The sequence below is a fragment of the Myxocyprinus asiaticus genome, chromosome 47, assembly GCF_019703515.2.
Source record: "Myxocyprinus asiaticus isolate MX2 ecotype Aquarium Trade chromosome 47, UBuf_Myxa_2, whole genome shotgun sequence".
NCBI lineage: Eukaryota > Metazoa > Chordata > Actinopteri > Cypriniformes > Catostomidae > Myxocyprinus > Myxocyprinus asiaticus.
In genome coordinates, this window is record NC_059390.1 from 8578316 (window position 1) to 8602762 (window position 24447).

At 38.5% G+C, this 24447-nt stretch overlaps 2 protein-coding genes across 4 annotated transcripts in view; one reads left to right on the top strand and one right to left on the bottom strand.

Moving 5' to 3' along the window:
* LOC127436393 (solute carrier family 41 member 2-like) overlaps positions 1-9614 on the top strand; it is a 38503-nt gene extending 28889 nt beyond the window's left edge. Inside the window, exon 11 of the mRNA XM_051690497.1 lies at positions 6940-9614. Within this exon, the coding sequence (XP_051546457.1) occupies positions 6940-7125 (186 nt within the window). The 3' untranslated portion in view covers positions 7126-9614. The remainder of the gene's footprint in view (positions 1-6939) is intronic.
* A 3353-nt stretch (positions 9615-12967) lies between these two features.
* The window catches only part of LOC127436395 (carbohydrate sulfotransferase 11), a 52923-nt gene continuing 41443 nt past the window's right edge, over positions 12968-24447 (bottom strand). For all 3 annotated transcript variants that reach the window (XM_051690500.1, XM_051690499.1, XM_051690501.1), the window contains one exon: positions 12968-18451. In XM_051690500.1, the coding sequence (XP_051546460.1) occupies positions 17597-18451 (855 nt within the window). In that variant the 3' untranslated portion in view covers positions 12968-17596. The remainder of the gene's footprint in view (positions 18452-24447) is intronic.

Genomic DNA, 24447 nt, shown 5'->3' on the forward strand with positions numbered 1-24447 from the left:
CTTTGTACAATTGTGGTGAGAAGATTATTATCTCAGAGTGCTATTCTGAGATGCGGGTTGGTGCTGTTTTGGCGGCACGATGGGGACCAACACAATATTAGGCAGGTGGTTTTAATGTTGTGGCTGATCGGTGTATATACAGGTGCATCTCAATAAATTAGAATGTCGTGGAAAAGTTAATTTATTTCAGTAATTCAACTCAAATTGTGAAACTCGTGTATTAAATAAATTCAATGCACACAGACTGAAGTAGTTTAAGTCTTTGGTTCTTTTAATTGTGACGATTTTGGCTCACATTTAACAAAAACCCACCAATTCACTATCTCAAAAAATTAGAATATGGTGACATGCCAATCAGCTAATCAACTCAAAACACCTGCAAAGGTTTCCTGAGCCTTCAAAATGATCTCTCAGTTTGGTTCACTAGGCTACACAATCATGGGGAAGACTGCTGATCTGACAGTTGTCCAGAAGACAATCATTGACACCCTTCACAAGGAGGGTAAGCCACAAACATTCATTGCCAAAGAAGCTGGCTGTTCACAGAGTGCTGTATCCAAGCATGTTAACAGAAAGTTGAGTGGAAGGAAAAAGTGTGGAAGAAAAAGATGCACAACCAACTGAGAGAACCGCAGCCTTATGATTGTCAAGCAAAATTGATTCAAGAATTTGGGTGAACTTCACAAGGAATGGACTGAGGCTGGGGTCAAGGCATCAAGAGCCACCACACACAGACATGTCAAGGAATTTGGCTACAGTTGTCATATTCCTCTTGTTAAGCCACTCCTGAACCACAGACAACATCAGAGGCGTCTTACCTGGGCTAAGGAGAAGAAGAACTGGACTGTTGCCCAATGGTCCAAAGTCCTCTTTTCAGATGAGAGCAAGTTTTGTATTTCATTTAGAAACCAAGGTCCTAGAGTCTGGAGGAAGGGTGGAGAAGCTCATAGCCCAAGTTGCTTGAAGTCCAGTGTTAAGTTTCCACAGTCTGTGATGATTTGGGGTGCAATGTCATCTGCTGGTGTTGGTCCATTGTGTTTTTTGAAAACCAAAGTCACTGCACCCGTTTACCAAGAAATTTTGGAGCACTTCATGCTTCCTTCTGCTAACCATCTTTTTAAAGATGCTGATTTCATTTTCCAGCAGGATTTGGCACCTGCCCACACTGCCAAAAGCACCAAAAGTTGGTTAAATGACCATAGTGTTGGTGTGCTTGACTGGCCAGCAAACTCACCAGACCTGATCGCCATAGAGAATCTATGGGGTATTGTCAAGAGGAAAATGAGAAACAAGAGACCAAAAAATGCAGATGAGCTGAAGGCAACTGTCAAAGAAACCTGGGCTTCCATACCATCTCAGCAGTGCCACAAACTGATCACCTCCATGCCAAGCCGAATTGAGGCAGTAATTAAAGCAAAAGGAGCCCCTACCAAGTATTGAGTACATATACAGTAAATGAACATACTTTCCAGAAGGCCAACAATTCACTAAAAATGTTTTTTTTTATTGGTCTTATGATGTATTCTAATTTTTTGAGATAGTGAATTGGTGGGTTTTTGTTAAATGTGAGCCAAAATCGTCACAATTAAAAGAACCAAAGACTTAAACTACTTCAGTCTGTGTGGATTGAATTTATTTAATACACGAGTTTCACAATTTGAGTTGAATTACTGAAAAAAATGAACTTTTCCACGACATTCTAATTTACTGAGATGCACCTGTATACACTGTGTATATATCAGTCCCTCCAGGATTTTGCGATCTTGCAATCGCAAGAATTCTTGCAAATTCAACCAATCTCCACATTTTTTGCGGTAGTTTGCAATTTTTTATAATTTCCGCACATTTTCTGCAAAAAAATTAAATATGAGGGAATCCCATCACTTTCCTTCATGTTTGACAGTGGCAAAACAAATGCTTGAAAAGCTTGAAGCAGTCACAACATATCTAAATGCACAGCTGCCGTTTGTATCATCTCCATATTAACAGTGCAAGCGTCTCTGCCTGTCTCCTCCACATTATGCGTTCACTGTCAAAATCCTTGTCTAAACTTCTGCGGGACGGCAGACTGCACACATGCCACATTCTTCACAGCTAGCGTTTAATCTTCACCCTGAAACAAACCTGCGTTTGTACACAGAAACCCTAACATTCACTTAAAATCCCCATTAGTTGTGTAGTAAAATGTGATTAGAGTTTGAAGTGCTTAATTCAGCAGGCTACGAATCTGAAAATGGCAATTTATGCTGAACACTTATATGCTGAAAAATAAATGTTTTTTACTGATATAAAAAGGTCACTTATACATGCATTATATTTCCAAATATGACAAAAATGGCCATTTTCATATATGTAACATATTTGTTTGAAGCACTTGTGAAATTTAAACTTGTACATTAGTGCTCAAAATATATGAACTAATTGTATTTGTTTGTATATGGCCATATATCAGATTTTAATATCAGACAATGTAATAATTGCAACAGACCTAATGAATCCTCATTGATGTTTTTAGTTTACAGATTTATTGCAAGTCTATTTTAAACTTAGACTAAGTCTAAGAAACTAAGTTTTCTTGCATTGTCTGAGGCAGAAAATCTTAAAACAAAAATAATGAAGGTTTTCCAATACCTACAGGTTTCACCTAAATGTATGGTAGCCTATTTTTGTGTGTAATTCTTTTTCTTTTTTTTCTTGCTAACTGCATATTCAGTTATTGTGCACTAAAATATTACATGTAATTGCATTTACAATGTAATTAACACAATTACAAAGGTATATAATGATGATTTGTGAGTTTTCACTGCAAAACAACCCCCCACCAAAAAAAAGCTGCAAAATTTGAGAAAATCTGCAGCAAATTCAGTCATTTTGGGCTGCAAAAAGCAGGAAAAACTGCAGCGAAATCCTGGTGGGACTGATATACCTGGATGCCATGCAACAGTCTGACTGCTTTCTCTGTCCTTGTGAGTTATGGGAAAGCGTGTCCATGTGTTTGCACAAGGTGGAACTACAAGTTTAATCCTGTCAGACCTCAACAGCTTGTGTACATTAGCAAACCATCAGTCTCCACTGGCCACTGAGGAGTCAGGCTTCCCCTGCCTAAGTGAATAATCGTTAATTAATAAAACTCTTAAAAAATAAAATAAAAAAAAGAGCGAGAGGCGAAGAAAATGAGACCTAAAATCTCTGCCGAAAAAAGGTCATTGTTGTAACAGCCACATACACTGAAGGTTAATTATTGAGATAATGTCACCAAACTCATCTTGCCTGTCAGGCACAATTAATAGCCTTTAAAATGGCCATTTATTTTCTGCAATCTAAATTGAAGTTTCAGATCTGCTCTGGAGAGCGAATTACTTTTTAACCATCTCCGCACTGACCTTAATATAACGGTTATAAATGAAAGCCACCTGCTTGGTTAACCAGAGCGTCCGACCTCCAAATAGAGTTTCACACCACCCTGTCACCCTGATTAATAGGTAGGCCTCATTTTTACTGTATTTCACTTAAATGAAAGTCTTTCACTCTCTCTCACACATATTTGCACACACACACACACACACACACAGGTGGACTAACAAAATGTCTTCTGAGATTGCTGTAGTCCATCATTTTAACTTCCAATTGAATGTAAGATGAAGTTTTCAAATGTTACATCTCCATTAGCAAACAAACTGGCATCAGCCAGGCCGCAATGATCCAAAAGCACATTTTAATGCTCTGCAAAGCTCAGCACAGGCAAACACGGGGCAAATTTGTTTGGGTTTAATGAACTGTGGTAGATGAAAAGCCGTGTGTTGTTTAGATCTGAAGCCGGTTTGGGGATTTATCTTCCACGTGAAAGCTGGTTTTCAAAGAATGGGACTCATGACTGGATCTTCTTGCATTTCAGAGACTGGCCTTTCCAAGACATTCCATAAACAAACACTATGTGTGTTACTTCTGTGGTGACTCCCACTGTCTCTGTCTGATTTAGAACTTCCTGTTGCATGTACTGTATGTGGGAAAGTTCAGCCAAAGTATCAACAGAAGGGACTTTTGTTTCTGCATCTCATTTAGGCCGGAAACATACTGTACGCAAGTACATAGTTGCAAATACCTGGCTAATAAATTGCAGACACGTGGTCCCTTTGTACATGCTAAACATGCATTCTCGTGTTACTATGGATTATAATCAAGGAGGCACTCAGTTCTGGGCCAGTCAGCCAATCACTCGTTTATTAAATGTACTGTAAGTGTTGCTTGCAAAAACATTTTATTCATATTCGGCTACTTTAGAATGGCCATCAATGGAGAAATGTGCTTTTTGGCAGCATAATCATGTACTGTAGTTACAGCTTTTACCAGCAGGGGCTAATGAGTCATGTTAAAGGGATAGTTCAGCCAAAAATGAAAATTCTCTCATCATTTACTCACCCTCATGACATCCCAGATGTGTATGACTTTCTTTCTTCCGCAGAACACAAATTAAGATGTTTAGAAGAATATTCCAGCTCTGTAGGTCAGTACAATGCAAGTGAATGGGTGCCAAAATTTTGACACTCTAAAAATCACATAAGTCAGCATAAAAGTAATCCATATGACTCCAGTGGTTAAATCCATGTCTTCTGAAGTGATATGATAGGTGTGGGTGAGAAACAGATCAATATTTAAGTAAAATTTTGCTTGAAATCCTTCTTCCTGCCCAGCAGGGGGCGTATGCATGAAGAATGTGAAACACCAAAAAGAAGAATGTGCAGCCTGACTGAGCAGGGAGGAGAATTTATAGTAAAAATGGTCTTAAATATTAATTGGTTTCTTACCCACACCAATTAAATCGCTACTGGAGACATTGATTTAACCACTGGAGTCTTATGGATTACTTTTATGCTGACTTGTGTGATTTTTGGAGCTTCAAATTTTGGCACCCATTCATTTGCATTGTATGGAATGTCAACAAAACTACTTCTGGTAAGAAACCTCATTAAGTTTTTACATTGTTTGAGTCAAAAGTTTAGAGTCTTTAGTTTCATCCGGTATGCCATTTTAAGAATTTGATCGATTTATTGTGAAATGGCACTCTGTTAAACACAAAGACCACTATAGTGGACAATAGAGCTATTTTCCCCTTAGAAATCCTGTATTTACTGTGCATTATCTCATTGAGAATCCATGGGTTCATCCAAAAGCTGAGAAATTTTGCATGTCGCACTGTTCTGAGACCAGTACAGACAGCAAACTGGAGCATCCTATAGCTTTCCTATTTAGCCAAGAGCATTCACTCCTAACATCTGACCAAAAGTTCAGTTTCAGGCTACAGATGATGTTTGCACCACTCAACTTTGGCAGACATGGGACAATAGTAATCAGTACTCGAATTCAGAATTTATAATGTATAATTTTATTTTAACATGTTTGGCAGTGATTGGATGATGCTGGCCATTACTTGTATCAGAATTAATTATGCTTATTTTTGATTGGTAAAATGCTTCAGCACTGGCTATCAGTTGTTTGTTTGACAGTGCAAAGAGTGAACATTGATATTTGGTTGCCAAAGTAAAAAAAGCACTGTAGCATATAAGTCAAATCAAGTCAAATAATTTGTATTTGTATAGTTTTTTTATTTGTACTTTTCCCAATACACATTGTTCCTAAGCAGCTTTACAGAAAATCAGCTTTCAATAGCTTGGTATTATTTAAAATTTCACAACTTGTCCCGATATCCCCATATGAGGACATCAATTTTTAGTAAAACTTTTTGCTCTTCAAAACAAAAATTTATTTTTTATTTTTTTGCATGTTTAGTAGGTACTACTAGTTACAAATCAAAAAGGGAAATGGAAAATACACACAGCAGTCACACTCAGGATATATATGCGTATATAAGGTATACACAGGTATCTGTGTTTCTTCAACTTCATGCATTTTTAGCACTGTGAACACTACAACATTTTCCACACTCTCATGAGTTTATTTTATTTGTCTATTAACAATACCCAACAGTGTATGTTCATGCATAATAGGAGATTTGTGTCATTTTTTCCCCACCACAGTGTCATTTACAGCACATCTCAAATTCTGTATTGTGTTTAATAGAATTCTGTGGTGGAAATTACATTTAAAAATGTTTCAATAAAATGGCAGGCTAATTTAATTGTTAGCGTTTTATGTAACCTTAATAATTACAATTAAATAATATTTTAACACTTTTTGTGTAATTTGGCAAAATTACAACAGCTTGACTGTAAATGACATCCAATAAAAATATTCTGCCCTGAAGTGATTTTTACTTTGAATTTTCTTTGTATTCCACAAACACATATATATATATATATATATATAAAATACCCAAAATAAACGCTGAATTTTTTATTTTTTTAATATCTGTTTGTTCTAATTATATCAACTATAAACATATTGATCATTAAATCATTAAAATAATTAATCATTAAAAATCATTTAAATCAAAAACCTTAACACCCTGTCTAAACCGGACGCGATCGATCGTCTTTCGGCTATTTACATTAAACACGCAGAAGTGAACATTCCAAAAGTGATGATATGCGCAGACGATCAGCTGTGAGCTGTAGCGCCAAAGTGTCCGTAAACTGTCGGTGTGACACAACGGTATCCATTGTAGACTGCATCATTGATTACAGTGGGAGAGATTTGCGCTTGACGTCCAGTGTAGACAGTGTAACTTGCTCAGCAACATACTTTTCAATTCTTTTTCCCTCATGATAATAGTTTTCCTAAAAGGGAAAACAGACTTTTTACACTAATGCCTGCTGTTGTGCCCCTTGTGGCAACACTGAAAAAGCAACGCATACTTGTGTTATGAACTGCATTTTGGAACACAGGTATGCATGAAATCAAGCTAGAATCCATTCCGTTAACATAATTGTTTGTTTCGGGCCTTAAGGCTCATCGTGTTTTCTTTTCTCCCCCACCTCCCAGGTGTTCTTGTTACTTTGCATAGCGGACTGGATGGTTCACTCCATGTGGAAAAGTGGAAAGGATCCGGATAGTTTCTCCATTCCGTATCTAACAGCATTGGGGGATCTTTTGGGCACCGCTCTTCTGGCTCTCAGCTTCCACTTCCTGTGGATCATAGGGGACCAGGACAGCGATGTGGGGGACTAAAGGTGTCCTTCACATCTGACCTTTGACCCACGGATCAATCTATTCCATACCTGCTGGCCTCAACTCAGCATAGGCCTTTTATGGCTGCTGTCAGACCAAATGGATGCTATTTTTCTGCCCTGATTGGGTGACTTCCTTACAGTGTACTTCACAGCCGTGAGGGCAACAAAGCAAATGTAGCATTTTTATGACAGTTTTTGTTATACTTCTTCAAGTGCCAGATGATTTATAAGAAGCATTGAGAGATTCAGCACTTTGTTGGATGCCATATTTTTTTTTTAGGGTGTATAGTTGTTGAAGATTGACCATCTCTATCGGCTTAACAGGGTGATTGTATGTGCAACTGATTGGGGGCGGTACGAAAAGCATTGCATTGTAAACGCCCACTCCTACACAAACACATTTCTCTATATCGATACTATGTTACAATGGAAGAACCAAAAACATTCCCTTTAAATAAAGCTAAGTAAGATTGTCATGGTGATTGTTCCTATTATTTATTTTTCCTTTGTCTTTTTGTCCTGTCTCCTACCCTCTTTGTTTTACCCATAAGCTCTTTTGAGATGGGCGTACACTTTGAGGCCAACTGGCACAATTTTCACCAGTTATCCAATCAGATCTCTTCAACATATACTGTTAAAAGTATAGTTGCACAAATTTCACCCAGCCAGTGTCAGGTCAATTCGCAAAGCCTCTGTAATGCAGTCTGAAGACTTTAAAAGTATTACTTGTTATTGCTTAATAGCTTAGAATAATAAACGAGTATACTCTTTAAACTGCTTGTTTAAAGATCTGAATCTTTAACAACCCAAAATGGCTTTCTTTTTGTGTAACCAAAAATATCTGTGCATTTTATGTTCTGAATGCAACTCAAACTGAAATGGGATGAATGTGCCACAAAACAGCTCATCTATATTTCTTGTATGTGTAAACGTTTTTTGTATGTTCTAAGGTGCCATCAAAAGGGATTGTCTGTGGACACAAAAAAAAAAAAAAGGGTCTCTACTGGCACCAATGGAAGATTCTTGGTTTACTTTTGTGTCATGCTTTTTTGGATACTCAAAAATGTTTTTAATAAAGGTTTATTAAAAGTTTGTCCAATATCTGAGACTCTGATAATAATGATTTTCCCCGAGCATATACCTCTGACTCCTGAGGATACACATCCTAAATCAGTTGTGTCAAGTTTACTTACCTGTTTATGATGTCTTGCCAACTGCAAGGATGCAAAAAAGCCTCTTGTGCTTTAGTTTTATGAGAAAGCTGTTTGTGTTAGCCCAATTTAAATATATAGTTCCTTTAACTTAAGATCGAACAAAGGGAACATTTGGTCTTTGCTTGCTGTGTGAGATTGAGAGCCATAAAACATGAACCATAAAACAAAGGGTTTTTTATTTGAGTGCCGCCAAAAATACAGTTCAAGCACATCAAAGAGTTTTAAAATTTGCACATAAAAGTTTATACCCTACATGTCAGCAATTTTGTCAAACTGGGCTTTTTAAATACTCAAAAATAGATATTAAATATTCATAGTGAATGCATTTTATTGGCCTTTCACACATTAGCATGATTTGTGGGTTTACGTGTATTTTATTGACTTTTATATAGTCTATTATCGACTTTTAAATGTGACAAGGGTTTGCACATTTAAGTGTGTGGGCTAGTTTTGTGTTTACATTGATTGATTTTGTTTTGAGTCATCACTTATCAGTTTGTTTTTTGTTGACATGTAGTATATTCTTGCCGACAGTCTAAAACAAAAGACCCCTATGTGTGTTTGAGTGTTCGAGAGTCTAGACAGACCACATTAATGAGGACTGTTGAACTCTGCTGTCTTCGGGGTTTAATGGTTTTTTTTGAGCAGTATACATATTGGGAGCCCTGAAATTTGAGACTGCTCATAAATGGCCCCCATATTATGCCAATGGGACCAAGCTCTTACATTTTAGCACCCCATTAAAGCAGACCCAGAATGAAATCTTTTTGCAGGCACACTGCCAATGCACAGTACTGTACCATGAACCCACATGTTCACCACTAACAACAAACAGCTCAAATCAAGCCCTTCTGGGTTGCTGCTGTCAAAACTGACTTAGGTTTTATGGGATTGTCTTATTCTAGGTTGGAAAATCCAGATAAAGCCATCTTAAGGTGGTAGCTGGTTTTACAAGGTTTCTAGCTGGTCTAGATCAAATGAAGCCCCCCGTCAGTTTGCTTGGAAAAATGTCTTATTACAGAAGTAAAACAGGTTGTGAACGCTGTTTTAAGTCGACTATAAATAGCTCTAAATTGTCTTGACAGCTCAGTGATATTTTAACTTGATTGATGTTTTCTTCATCCTCTTTGTTTTAATATTCAAGTGTGAGAGTGAAAGATGCTTTCCAGTTTAGAAGAAAGATGTCAGTGGTTGTCATCTTCTGTCATGCTTAGACCACCAACAGAGAGAGAGAGAGAGTGGTTTCTGCCATTCAGGTGTGAAATTCCTAACAGGCTGCAGCTAAAAGCACAGAGTTGAAGGAGTTCAACTGTTGAGCAAATGGATTATGATGGATTAATCAGCTATACCAAACTGAGCAACTTTGCTTAAGGAAATCTTCTCAGCTGTGATTTAACCACAGCCAATTTCATCTGTGGGGATTAAGGAACACTTGAGTGCATATAACTTGTGAGACATTTGGTGGAGTTTAGAGCTCAGAGATTTTACAGATGATGGGGTGAAGCTCATGAAAACTGTCAAGAAATGTCCAGGAATAAAATAAGAAATCATAATTTGTGTAATAAAATCTATTTAATCAATTACAATTCATTTGTTTTGCATTGTGACAGTTATTTTATGATAATTATCCCCCCTTTCAATGTCAGTAGCCTACTGTAATACAAAAACTATGTTATTACAGTGTGAAAAAATATGAAAATATTATATATATATATAAGAATATATATAACAGTAGTGAATGAGATTGTTTGTAGTTGTTTTGAAAATATAATTGTTCTTGACAACGTACAGTACAATTATTACTTTATATTACGCAATTGTGACTATCAAAATTGCCACTATTTCTTGTCATTTTGATTTTATCTCACAATTTCCAATTTATTTCTGGCAATTTTATAACTCTCATTGCAAGATATAAACTCGCAGTTGCGACTTTATTTCTCAAAACTGAAACTTTATATCTTGAGCAATATCTAGAAATAGTTGCATTTTCGAGAAATAAGGTGACAGTTACGAGAAATAAAATCAGAATTGTGAGATGTAAAGTTAGAATTAACTTTTTTATTTTGTTTTGACCTCCGTTCCGGGGTCAAGGCACTATATCAATCTTGCAATCTCGACTTTATTTCTCGACTTCATATCTGGCGATTTCAGCTCTATTTCTCGAAATTCCATCTTTGTATCTGGCAATTTTGACTTTATATCTCACAATTGAGACATTCTATAATGCAATTGCGACTTTATAACGCCGAATTGTGAGACTTACCATTATTTTTTTATTCTGTCGCAGGACCACCGTAACTGACAATGGGCGCTTATCATGAAAGTTCTTGATGGTCCTAAAACCTTGACGTATATAATTTAATACTTTTTTTTAAATATACCCTAGACATTTCTTCATGAGATTTATCCAATAATTGGTTTAAGCTGATATAAGCAGTAAACAGCATAGCAATCCCCAAGGGAATGAAATCCAACTTCCCACCAAAATCATCATTTTAGCCCTTCAGAAGCTAGAAAATGACAGAGAGCTGTTGCCAACTCACCCTTGCACGTGTTCTATGGGAAACCCCAAACTCTATTTCAATGCCAAAATTGATGTGGCTAATGGACTCAGCTCTAACTGAGAGGATGAACTTCGCCCCAGAGGAGGGAGGGGAGGCAAAATGAGCAAAGGAATAGAAGTGGTGTATTCTCAGCACGAAGGAGGCCACACTGAGAGGTTATGGTTGAGGGTGGAGGATTCTAAGAGGGAACCATAGCAGGTGCTGTACTCAGCTGCATGAGAATTGCACATTCAGCAAGGAAAAATGAAGACTCAGGATTTTTGCAGAGAAACTGGTCTTTGGCTGCTATCTCATTCCTGACACCAAAGTGACAAGCCTTTTACTTCGAAGCGCAAAGACCCTACACAAATCTCTCTTCACAGAGAAGTGGCACTCATTTATCTAGCAGCCCCATAGCACAGATTTCTTCTCTGTTTTCTGATGACGTGCAGATCTGTTGCACCTATGTGGCACAAAAGCTTGGAATTTTTGTGTTTCCACTTGCACCAAAGCTTCAAAGTGGGACATTCGTATAACCAGGCACATCTGGCCTTACTACAAGGCCTGGGAGACCCTGCCAGCACCACAAGGTCAGGCATATTGTAAAAAAAACAAAAACGAAAACATCTGCAGAAAATCATCAGAAAGAGATTTTTAAAAACTGTGTTTTTAACTAGAGAGTGGTATGTTAGGCACTGTTTCGAAAGGCCGAAAAATACTGTAGGCAAGTATCTGAGCGCAGATGCCTCCAGCTTCACAAGCTCAATTTTGTTCGTTGCTGCAATCCAAAATGTGTCAGACTTCAATTCATATCACAATGCAAGTACGCGTTGCATTCTCAACGTTGCCGCAAGGGGCGCTATAACGAGATTAGTATGAACTGTCTGCTTTTACGGGTGAGTTTTCGCTCTCAAGTCAAATATTGTCAAGGCAGAGCAAGAGTTTGTAGAAAATATTGCTGAGCCAGTACAGTACGGTAAAGTCAATATATTTATAGCAACTTGCTTGAAAAATAACACATCCAGTTTAATGGCACAGACTTATGAATGTAACTCTATTGCCCACTTGAGTACTGAGGTTTGTTACCGCCACAGTAATGGCAGAATGCACATTAAGCACGTTCAACCAGACTGAGCGTTGGCAGTGCATTGGTCAAGTGCTAATATCTGTTTTGGCATACTTACACAGACCCCAGCGCTTGGCCAACACATTTTCAACACACGGTCTAGTTAAAAATACTAACATGCGTTCTTGCGTTACTGTGGCAGTAACAAACCTTACTACTCAAGGGGTGAAAGAGTTACCTTCAAAAGGTTTTGCCATGAAACCGGATGTATAACATTCAGGTAAGTTGCTATAAATACATTAGCTAAGTTCGGAATGGCATACTACCCAAACTACTCTTACTGCTTCTGCCATATCAGTCTATGGCAGAAACAGTAAGAGTAGTACAGTATGTTAGTATGCCATTCCGAACTCGGCCTTTGACTTTAACTTGCATGCTCACATTATTCTTTTCAAAATGTTGCTCTGCCATGACAGTAGTTGGCTTGAAAGAGAAAACTGACCAAAGTAGCAAGACAGTTCACACTATTGTCCACTCTAGCGCCCCTTGTGGAAAAGCTGAGAATGGAACACGTACTTGCGATGTGTTATGAATTTAGGAACGCAATTCCTAAATTCATGAAATCAATCGTGCATTGCTAGAAACGTCTCTGTTCATGTACTTTCAGGCTTTAGGGTCTGGTAGTATATTAGATGGTCAAAAGTATGTAGTCTCCCATTTCTATTTAACAGTTTTGGCTATTTCAGCTACATTCATTACTGGTTCACAAAATCAAGAATATGGCCATGCAATCTCCTCAGGCAAAACTTTTTAGTAGAATGGAACGTACTTTTTCCATTCCAGCAGGTTTGTATCAGAAGGAAAATTTATGTTCTTCTATAGACTGTAGATTGAGAGTAAAATGCTGGAAACCATGCAGGTGAGAGGAACAGAATGTGTTGGAACAATTTGTTCAAAGTGACAGAAGCGACAACGTTTTCATTTAATTTGAATGATTACGTGGAGACTGAGAAATTGGCCTGTAGGGTTTCTGTTTCAGCTTTATTGAGAAAACATAAAGAGAGAGAGAGAGAAAGACTCCAGGGAGTGCATTGATCAGACAGTTCACTTGGTTTGTATTTTTCTCATTTACAGGACATGGGTCCGACCCAGTGACCCGACAGAGTCCATCCTGAATAATGAAAAGGAAAAAAAAAGAGAACATTTCTGTGTCGACATCAAAGAATAAATAAATAAATTAGATTGTGGCTTGTTTAACAATGTTTGTGAGCCTGATAATTGCTTAAAAACGCAAATCAGCCAGCCAAATTAACACAAATTGCAAAAAAAAAAATATATATAAATATATATATATAATCAAAATTTTTGTCGTTTTTCAGTAATGTTACATTTACTTAAGAAGCAAAATATGCTTAAGATATAAAGACTAGTTTTCAGAGAATATATCTTAAATTAAGTTTTTTTTTTTATCCCACAGGCAGTTTTTTCTTCTAGTTTTAAGCATAAACCACATTTAAAAAAATTAGTGTGAGATTTATGCTTAAAATAAATCATTTATAAGTTTTATGCTTAAAAAAAATATGCCAATGGGGTAAACAAAATAAACTCAAGGTATATTCTCTGAAGACAAATCTTTGTTTCTCAAGTGAATTTATCTTGTTTTAAAGTTGTTTAGATATTTGTACTGGAAAACATAATTAAGAGAATGATTCTTTGCAAAGCACCACACAGTATTTTTTACTAGTATTTTTGTCTTATTTTCCAGTAAAAATATCTAAAAATAATTAAAATGAGAAACAAATACATGAGAAGCTCAACTGAGTCTTGTTTTCAGAGAAATCTCGCAAAATTGGTGGGGTTTATGCTTAAAATAAAAAAATTACTATTTTTCAGTGGTGTAAGAAAAATAAGCTTGCTTTCCATTTGAAACAAGTTTTTTTTTTTTTTTTGTCTTACCACATTGGTAAATAGTTTTTTTCTTGTTTTAAGCATGAATGTAAAAAAAATATCGATTTCTCTGAAAACAAGACGAAATATCTCATGTCATTTTGCTTCTCAAATAAATGTATCTTGTTTTAAGAATTTATAGATATTTTTGGGCCCTGGGTAGCTCAATGAGTAAAGATGCTGACTACCACCCCTGTATTCGCAAGTTCGAATCCAGGGTGTGCTGAGTGCTCCAACCAGGTCTCCTAAGCAACCAAATTGGCCCGGTTGCTAGGGAGGGTAGAGTCACATGGGGTAACCTCCTCGTGGTCGCTATAATGTGGTTTTCGCTCTCGGTGGGGCGCATGGTGAGTTGTGCATGGATGCCACAGAGAATAGCGTGAAGCCTCCACACGCACTATGTCTCCACGGTAACGTGCTCAACAAGTCATGTGATAAGATGCAGAGGCAACTGAGATTCGTCCTCCGCCACCCGGATTGAGGCGAGTCACCACGAGGACTTAGAGCGCATTGGGAATTGGGCATTCCAAATTGGGGAGAAAAAGGGGAGAGAGAGAGAGAGAAAAAAAGAATGTATAGATATTTTTACTGGAAAACAAGACAAAAGTACTCAGTAAGAAAATCATTTTTTGCAGTGGGAAACCACATACATACACACCCAAAAACATGGCTGCTTAGGTGTGATTTCAAAGGACATGTGACTGCACTGAACAAATATAGACATTAATTAAACTACAGGCAAATACAGCAACAGGTAAACCATGTGAGCGGGTTTGCGTGGATGGATGGTGAGCCTTGAGGTGAGATCCTGCGGTGTATATTTAAGTGTTAATGTGCATGAAGGCACTCTGTCGTGTATGAAAGTGAGCTGTACTATATGTGCTAGAGTGCATTTGATGATACTGAGTGTTTGAAAGGCACTGTGCCTGCTGCTAATGTGGGCACTAATGCGTGTATCAGCACGGCTGTAATGAGGCCGTACCGTGTTTGTTATTACAGAACAAATTAAATAAAACACATTCAACCCAAATCTGGACACACTTTGTTTTCTGAGCTGATGAATCAAATTAAGTAGGAGAAATGCTGATCCAGATTGATTCGTTTTGCTAGAAACTCATTTCCTGTTCTGGCTAGGAATGAGAACAGAGATTTGAACAGGCAACTACTGCAATATAACAGCTGGTTTTGACAATGGTTTTATGCGTCAGTGAAAGAGGACTTTGCTAAACTGGGATTATTCAAGTCTATTGGAACCCTAGTGATGCGTTTAGGGATGAAATTCCAATATGGATGGTACTGTAACTGAAGCCGTTTGCACCCTGATGCAAATAATGGTATATGCTATTTACACCTCAGTGCAAATATTGTCAGATATTATTTGCACCCCATCCCTGGTGCAAATAATGGTAGATACTAATTGCACCCTGGTGCAAATAGTGTCAGAAACCATGGTTTCACCATGGTATCTTTTGTACATTTACAGTAACCACAAAATTAACCATGGTTACTATAATAACACCAATTTACCGTACTAACACCATGGTTAATTGCATTAAAACTATGGTTTCTGCCAAAAAAAATGGTTACTACAATATTAGTAATACAGTGATGCAATCTACACACAAGCGATGCCAAGCCACGGGAACGAGTGTGATCGACAGATACCGCCTCTAGATCAAACCCTTTCTAATTCTGTCCACGTTACAGACAGCTCAACAACAGCAAAGACATTTTTCACTCTCAACTGCTTCTGTCCAGGAACTTGGCGACAAACTGGCATGGGGATAACAAAATTTCTTAATACTCTCTCTAGGGGGTAAGATTTAGGAAAAGCAGCGTGAGAAAGGAATAGCAACAGAAATAGAACGAATGAGAAGTAAAGAGAATAGAGAGGTTGATATCTTGTGGCTTGATTTTGACAGTTGTGTTTGTGTGGTCTCCACCCTAAGACCCTGCGCCTAAAAATCATGCTAATCAGCACTCAATTATTCAGGTCAAATAAACCCTGGATGCTTTTTTTTAAAGCAAGCCTTTTAGCCCTGCATTGGGCCATCTTTGCCAGCATGAGACTTTGGTCCATAAAAAGAACTTGGACGTGCACACTTGTGGCCATTGCACATATAAATAAGAAATTTCATAATTTTCGTGCACCATCAAAGCAAATAAAAGGTCATAAAAAGACAGCTCACTAAATTACAGTGTTCCTTTGAACTGCCTAAATTGGGAAAGACATTTAGAAGAAGCAATCATCTAATGGATTGAACAGATTTGCTTGTAGTTTCTCTTTCCCTCGCTCAAACACACACCAGTGTGTGAAACTTTCCCATGAGAACAGCTCAGAAAACGAAGTCCTGCCCGTTTTCCGTTCACTCCTCACAAAACAACCAGCGAGGTATCCTGGCAACAGTGCTCTGCATAAGAGGCAAAATGAAATATGAAGAAATTATAACAATTAAAATCTCTACCTCTAAGCTCCCTGCTGGAAAAAAAACAAACAAAAAAACAGCTTAAACCAGCCTGGTTTGCTGGTCTTAGCTGGTTTAAGATGGCCTTAGTGGTCTCCCAGCCTGGAAAACCTGATCTAGATGATCAAACCCCCTTTAAAACCAGCAAACAGACCAGCCTGACCAGGCTGGGAGACCAGCTAAGGCCAGCAAACCAGCTAAGGCTTTTTTTTCCAGCAGGGCTGCTTTCCATTCCTGGAAACAAAATATTAAATCTTCCTTATTTCTATTTCGCACAGTAATTCAATTACTACTACATTGTGCTGCTCGCAGCCACTTTTTCTTTAGACAATAATCAAATACAAAATTTAAAAAAACAATCCTTAAATTTACTTTAGACCAACCAAGGGAGGGAAGAGGGGGTTGTGGGAACAGCATGCTTACTGGATCCCTGGAAAAGGGCCAAGCTTGAACCCGCAGTGACCTCTGACCTCCCAGCTGCTACGGATGCGACCCACTCACTGACCTAGTGGGAGGAGCCACTCACTGTCAATCACATTTGGTCACACCCCTTCTGTAAGGCACCACTCAATGCCTTTTATGTAATTCTTATTTTAGTGTGCATATAAAAAGGTCTTCCTTTAAATATGCACCATTTGAATACACACATTCAAAGTCCTTCTATGGGAGAGAAGCGAGAGGCGTAGGAAACTTCCCAAGGGAACACAAAATTAGAAGTGGGGAATTGAAGTCAGAACAAGTCTGATTATATCTTAAGTCTTATTAAGTCTTTAATTCTCGAGGCGCTCCTTACTGTGAAGCTTTGATAATGGTTGCGAGTGGTGGATTAATTATTAAAAGATAAAACCAGATTAATATTAAAAGATAAAACCAGTTGAGCAGGTATGGCTCGTAATCTCTCATATTGCTTTTGATGTTTGGGAATTGGAGCCTTCACACTGAACATTTACAATTCAATAGACAAATATAGTAGGATTTCAGACACCAGTCTCAAAAATGTAATCGCAAATTCCTTCCAAAATGTCCCATATTTGCCTTTTTTGCAGTTTGACTGAAAGCTCCTTGGTCATATCAAAATAAAGCAACCGTCCATGCGGATTTAAATACAATTTTACATTAAAGTGTTTGGTTAATCCAAACCAGCCTCCGCCAATGTCCGTCTCCCATTGGTTGACCTTGTTGAACAAGCTGAGAGCTCACAATGTGCGTGCGCGCAACTGCAGATGTGTGTTTACTGCAGTTTTAGGTAGCTGGGAATTGAGTAATTGAACATAAGGAAGTCCAGTTTGTAGAGCTGGTAGAGCTGGCTCTGCTGCGTCGAGCTGATGTTGTTGAAAAATATCGCCGCCATCTGGTCGGTTGTACGAGTGGATTTGGCGTACGATGGAAAACGCAACGAGTCGCCGACCCCAGCCAGCCTTAGCACGTTGTTGGCGTCTTCCTCCAAAGTCTCGTATTTGCCGACCAGGTCATAGTGAATGTGGCACGGGTGGCATAGCGAGTAAACCGTCTGCCAGTGTTCGTTTAACGGAGCTTCTCTCTGAGTGGCCGGGTCCACCAGGTACTCCGCAAACTCCTGGAACTTGACATCGGCACCGTTTTGCAACGCCTCGACCGTCGCGTTCTTGCGGTATCGCCGAACGATTTTCGTTCCGTAGCGTTTGTGGAAGGAGGTGTTGTAGCGTAGTGTGAATTTGTTGCGGTAGGCAGACACCAGCCTCTCGAAGGGCTCGCGTACAAAGAGGAACTTGAGGTAGCTCTTGAGGCGGTGGTTGATGTCGGGAATGCTGTACTGGTTGAGCGTCTTGAGGTTGGAAGGTACGTGGGCCTCATTGGACGGGATCTCCATGGGGTCACTGTACTTGCCCCGGCCGCTCAGTACCATCATGACACGTTTCCAGTTGGTGCAGGCAACCTTGGGGACGTAGCAGTAGATGAGCTCATGCTCCTCATCCACCACTAGGTGCTTGAGGTCACTGGGTGTAAGGACACGTCTCTTGCGGTTGGATGCGCTGTGGGCGCGACATGTGTCCACTACCTGATCTCGTCGGGCTTGATGCAACACTGCCGCCGCAGAGAACTCGGCCTGGGGAAGAAAGGAAAAAAGAGATGATTTTAACAGTATGGCCTAATGGATTTTCCGCTTGGTCGATTAACTTCATTCCGCATAGTGTCAGTTCATGAACCTACCGACAGCCTTGTCAATGGATAGCTGGGGTATCTGCTTTAAATTTTCTGTTTTCAATATTTTTTACATAGTTTAAGTAAAGATTGTGTAAAATAACTACAATAACTATTAATTTTTAGTAAATTACACTATTCTGAGCAGACCTTATTTGCTATCTTTAAATTGAATTATATTTTATAGCATTATATCAGCATCCGGCCACCCTGCTATCTATGTATCACATTGGCCATTAAAAAACCCATATCAGTTGACCACTACTTTTAGATAATCATAAGACCTATGTTCCAGGTAATGGAGTCTCTAATAGAGAAGCAACTGACAACATTAGGCTCACATACAATAATACCAAAGAAATACAATCTTAGGTCCTCACTGGACATAGGAACATTCTCTCCCTTTAATCTGCTGTTTTACTCATGATTTGTGTGAAAGTGAGTAAAAGTAATTGTTGTTGTTGCACCTCTAGTGTTAATTTCACCTGAAAACTGCTACAATACATAAAATGAGCCATATAGGTATAGTAACGCATGGGTGGTGCTAGGGCTGGGCTCCTGGGGCTTAAGTCACAAATGGTTTCCATTAACCCAGAATGTTTTTATCATCTTGTGATGTCAGAAGTACCAGTGCTCATGTATCAAGCTGATAATAAAACATTGTATCTTTTTAATAATTTAACAATATATTTTAATATTAAGTCATATATATTAATGATACCTGTCTTTCTACAGTATCGATAATACCAAATACAGACTCAATTAAGGACACACACGCTGTCTTGCTGGCAGCTGCTTTCCAGCTCTCATGTATCTGCGCACATGTAAGAAGAGCGCCGGTGAAATCCGATTACGACTGTGTGTCTGGTTAACGTTCCTGTCTTAGTGAAGCAAAGTAAAGCAAAATGAAGCAAATCGATAAATATGAATAAACAGACAATAAAAAATTTATTAACTTTTAAAAAGCGCTTCCTGCCAGCAGTTGACGCATCACTTAGCTGTCACGTGACACCAGCACGTCGGCAAGTTCAAGCGAGAATTCGGAAGTGGCACTTACTTACAGCAGAAGAACGAACATCACACGGGAGTTTGGCCATTTCACAGCATCAGAGCCCTGGACAGAAGCGCCGGTTTAAAGTTAAAAACGTTTTAATTATCAACTTGTTTCTTACATAAACCTATCGATTCACTTCAGAAGACATTCATTGATAACTGGAGTCGCATGGATTGCTTTTATGCTGTCTAAATGTGACTTTTGGACCGTCAAAGTGCTGGCACCCGTTTACATGCATTATAAGAACCTGACAAAGCTCTATCTTCTTCTAAAAATCTTCATTTGTGCTCTGCTGAAGAAAGACAGTCATACATATCTGGGATGGCATCAGGGTAAGTAAGTAATACTAGTATGAGTTAGCACAATGGCAAGAAATCATACAGAAATCTTTGGCTCGTACAAAAATGCACCACTTTTATTCCCAAAGACAGAAATAAACGGACCAACAAACAATGTTATGAAGATTTTTCCCAAATGTAACCCCTTCCCCAAACACTAAACCTAAAACCATGATTTTAAAAGAAAAATAACTTTTGTGTACCATGGAAGAAAGAAATCATAGGGGTTTGAAACAAGACGAGGGAAGCGTATTACAGGTAATAGGCAGACATTAGTCATTTATATTGCATAAATAAATATGGAATGAGTAACCAAATTTATTCACTGACAGTTCCTTTCTTAAAATAAAGTTGAATAGGAGACTAGCTAATATCTGATGCCTGTACTGTATGGATTTGAAATTCTGTTTGTTGATTAGTTGGTCTCTATATAAGTTGTACCTTTCCGTCTGAGCAAAGTTGTACTATACCTTACGATTTTGCCATCTTGAACAGGTTCTCAAAAATACAAAGTAAGCACATCCAATTTAAATGGCAAAAAACCATAGAAAAATATATAATAGCATTATTTACTTGTATAATAGCAAGTAAGCCCTCATTGATTCTCTTCAGGTGTAACACTAGCCTTGTATACCATAACACGTGTCTCGGAGGGGCCTGGGTAGCTTAGCGAGTACTGACGTGACTATCACCCTTGGAGTCGTGAGTTCTAATCCAGGGTGTGCCGAGTGACTCCAGCCAGGTCTCCTAAGCAACCAAAATGGCCCGGTTGTTAGGGAGGGTAGAGTCACATGGGGTAACCTCCTCGTGGTCGCGATTAGTGGTTCACGCTCTCAGTGGGGTGCGTGGTAAATTGTGCGTGGATTGCGGAGAATAGCATGAGCCTCCACATGCTGTGAGTCTCCGCGGTGTCATGCACAATGAGCCACGTGATAAGATGCACTGACTGTCTCAGAAGCGGTGGCAACTGAGACTTGTCCTCTGCCACCCGGATTGAGGTGAGTAACCGCGCCACCACGAGGACCTAATAAGTAGTGGGAATTGGGCATTCCAAATTGGGAGAAAAGGGGATAGAAATTACAAAAACGTCTCGAACTCACAAGTTTTGGCATGTTGGATGTAATCTAATATTTACACAGCACACATACACTTCTCCAGAAATATTATTCAAACCTACACCTACCCACAAACACTGCCTATCTCTCCCTTTGTCTCTCTATCTCTCTTTTATACAAACCCACTCTCAAATTGAGCTCTCTGTTCAAGTGGAATTTTCCCAGAGAGTTGTATGGCCAGTATCTGTATTGACAGTTTATAAGATTCTTAGAATCAGCAGATGAATTGGTAAGGAGATTTAAATCATGTCTGAACACATACAGAACATAAGCTCATAATTCTTACATTTTCACAAAGGAGATGTGTAAATCCATAGTGATGGGAAATCATAAATGAGATCAATTCAAAGGGATTGTTCACCCAAAAGTTAAAACTCTGTCAGCATTTTATCATCCTTATGTTGTTCCAAATACCATGGAACAAAATGAGAGTGAATAAATAATGACAGAATTTTCATTTTTGGGTGAACTATCCCTTTAAATTAATCCAAGAACTCCATTCACATACATTTGTGCCCAGAAGCATGAGACTGTGTGTCTCTGTCTTGTGACGCCAGGAATGAATTACAATCATTATCAAATTAACTCTCTACAGTATCTCTGTCTGTAGGATTGTAAAATCTTTATCACTGTACACAAAGCGCTCATCAGTAGCAGCAGCAGAGCACTGTATACAGTATTTGGCAGAGCCATTTCAAAACACTCAGAGCTTTTCTGGGAAGCGTTGCCTCTTCATACATATATAGCTAATGATATAGTGTCCACTTCCTGCAGACACGTCAGGACTTTGGTAATAGAAAACCTTGATCTAAAAGATTGAGTTGCTCTTCTTGCTGTTGGTTCTGCACTCCACGGATAAAAAGAGGCTAAATGAGAATAAAACAGGAGGTAAAGAGGGAATGTAAGGTAAATTATGATTTGACAGTTCCTGGTTTAGTCACTTTATGCAGATATTTTGCTGTTTTCCCTTTGTATCCTTCCCTTTCTCATCTTTCTCTCTGATCTGATGAATAACACTATCAACCACGGATGCAATAAGCAACTCCACAACCATATGTCCATGGGGCCAGTTCAAAGCAAGAAGTGTGTGTGTGTGTGTGTGTGTGTGTGTGTGCGTGCGTGATCTGTGTGTTGAGAGGGCTAAGAACAGCTACATGCATGTGATTATAGCTCTGTTCTAAAACCTACTGAGCTGTCTTGCTGTGTACATGATTTCAGGCAAAAATTATATTTAATGAAATATAAGTTAATTTATAATATTAATTTCTCTCGCTTCATCTGCCATTTTGGATTAATTTTTTTACTGAGCTCATCAAAATGCATTCTGGGATTGCCTTCTACATGAAGGATACACGTGACACTATCTTCAAATCTGGCCAACGCAAAGTATCTTACGGGCTGTTTGCAACCATCTGCACTGTTTTTCAGTAGTTTTTCTACGTTTTTCTATAAGCATGCGCCATACAGAAGTATTCAGTCTGATCTCATGAAAATTGTGTGACTGAGGTGACATTTTTGCATATAAGGATATTATGTGGTTCATTATGCGTATCGTGGCAGTTCCGAGGTGAAATGTCCACTGAGTGGCGCTACAAGTGAGTTAAGTTTTAGCCCTAAACATTTCAAGTTGGTAGGGTACAGCGGAGCTAAAGGCTCCGTGGGGTAAATTGATTTTATTTTCGGCCAAAGCAATGCACACCCATCAGAAGTGGCGAAAATTTACACCTGATATGGGTTTCAGAATTAGGTGTGGCAAAATGGCTCGATAGCGCCACCTACAAACATTCAACGATGTGCGCTTTACGCTACGTTTCACCTACATGTACGAAAATCTTACACATGTTTTTCATGCCAATACCTACAAAAAAGTCTCTTGGACCCATGACCTAAACTCAACAGGTAGTCAGCTATTTTTATTTTTCTCTTCAATTTTTGCTCAGTTTTTGCCATTTCCAAGCCTCGTACTTTAATAAACTCCTCCTAGAGATTTCATCAGATCTACTTCATATTTGGTTATTCTAATCTAAAGGCCTTGGCAATGCTAAATTGTGAAGTTTTTGAGTTTTCACTGTACAGCATGGCCGTGACGGTCTGACAAATTTCGATGTTTCGCCATGAAACAGGAAGTTGTTATAACTCATACATACAATGTCCAATCTGCCCCAAACTTCACATGTTTGATAATAGTCCTGGCCTGAATACATCTACATGCCAATATTCAGTTATAATCATAGCGCCACCTACTGGCAACAGCCAATTCCAGGTCTTGTACTTTAATCCTCGAGATTAAATCAGATCAACATCATATTCGGTCAGTCTAATCTAAAGGCCTTGTCGATGTTAAATTGCAAAGCTTTTGAGTTTTCGTTAAAGGGCATGTCCGTGGCTTACTGACAAAGTTCAATGTTTCACCATGAAACAGGAAGTTGTTATAACTCAAACATAAAATATCCAATCTGCTCCAAACTTTTCATGTTTTATAAGAGTCCCAGCCTGAACACTTCTATATGCCAATATTCAGTTATAGTCATAGCGCCGCCTACTGGCAACAGGAAATGACATGTTTTACACTGTGATATACTCTAAACAACATTTAAGTGCTAAAAAAATAAAAATAAATTGGAGTGACATTCCCCTGGCACAGCAGCCTCAACGTGCACCAGTGTGCGAGGGCCCGTTCATCGCTGCTTGCAGCTTTCATTTTTATTATTTTTTAAAATGTTGCAAATTTGTAAAGCTAACGAATATTCCTGAAATTAACACATTCCTTTTGAGACAAAATACTTACTTATCATTTGTAGTTTTGTTTAAGGTCATTAAATCAAACATTTTTCAATAACTGTTCAATAAGTGAAAGGATAGTGTTTGGGGTAAAAAGCCCCCCTGTTGCAGGGGCTAAAGGCCCCTATTAAACACATTGTTTTCTTAAGTGTAGTGAATAGATTTGTTATGAACATGCTCAAAGTGGGCTCATATTGACTCATCCAATCATAATAGAGATTAGTTTGTTTATAGAATACTTGAGATGTAATAAAATACCAAATGTGTTTGAAATTAACAGGAAATGGTTAACCCTTTTCTGAAGTAGTTATTTTGAGTAGGCTAAGCATTATCTTAATTTGTTACTCAAAAAAGCATCTTGGTGTCTCAAAATTATTTGCATTAGTTGAAAAATTGTGCCTTTTAACTATTGGCCCGGTATCTACACAATATCACTTTAAACCCCATTGAGGCCTTTTACCCCATGTGTGGTGTAAAAGGCTCCCTCGCCACCTTTATTATCTGCTGAAGAAAGAAAATCATCCACATCTGGGATGGCATTCGGGTGAGTAAATGATGAGAGAATTGTCATTTTTGGGTGAACTATCTCTTTAAGGTTAATGCTCCATTGAGT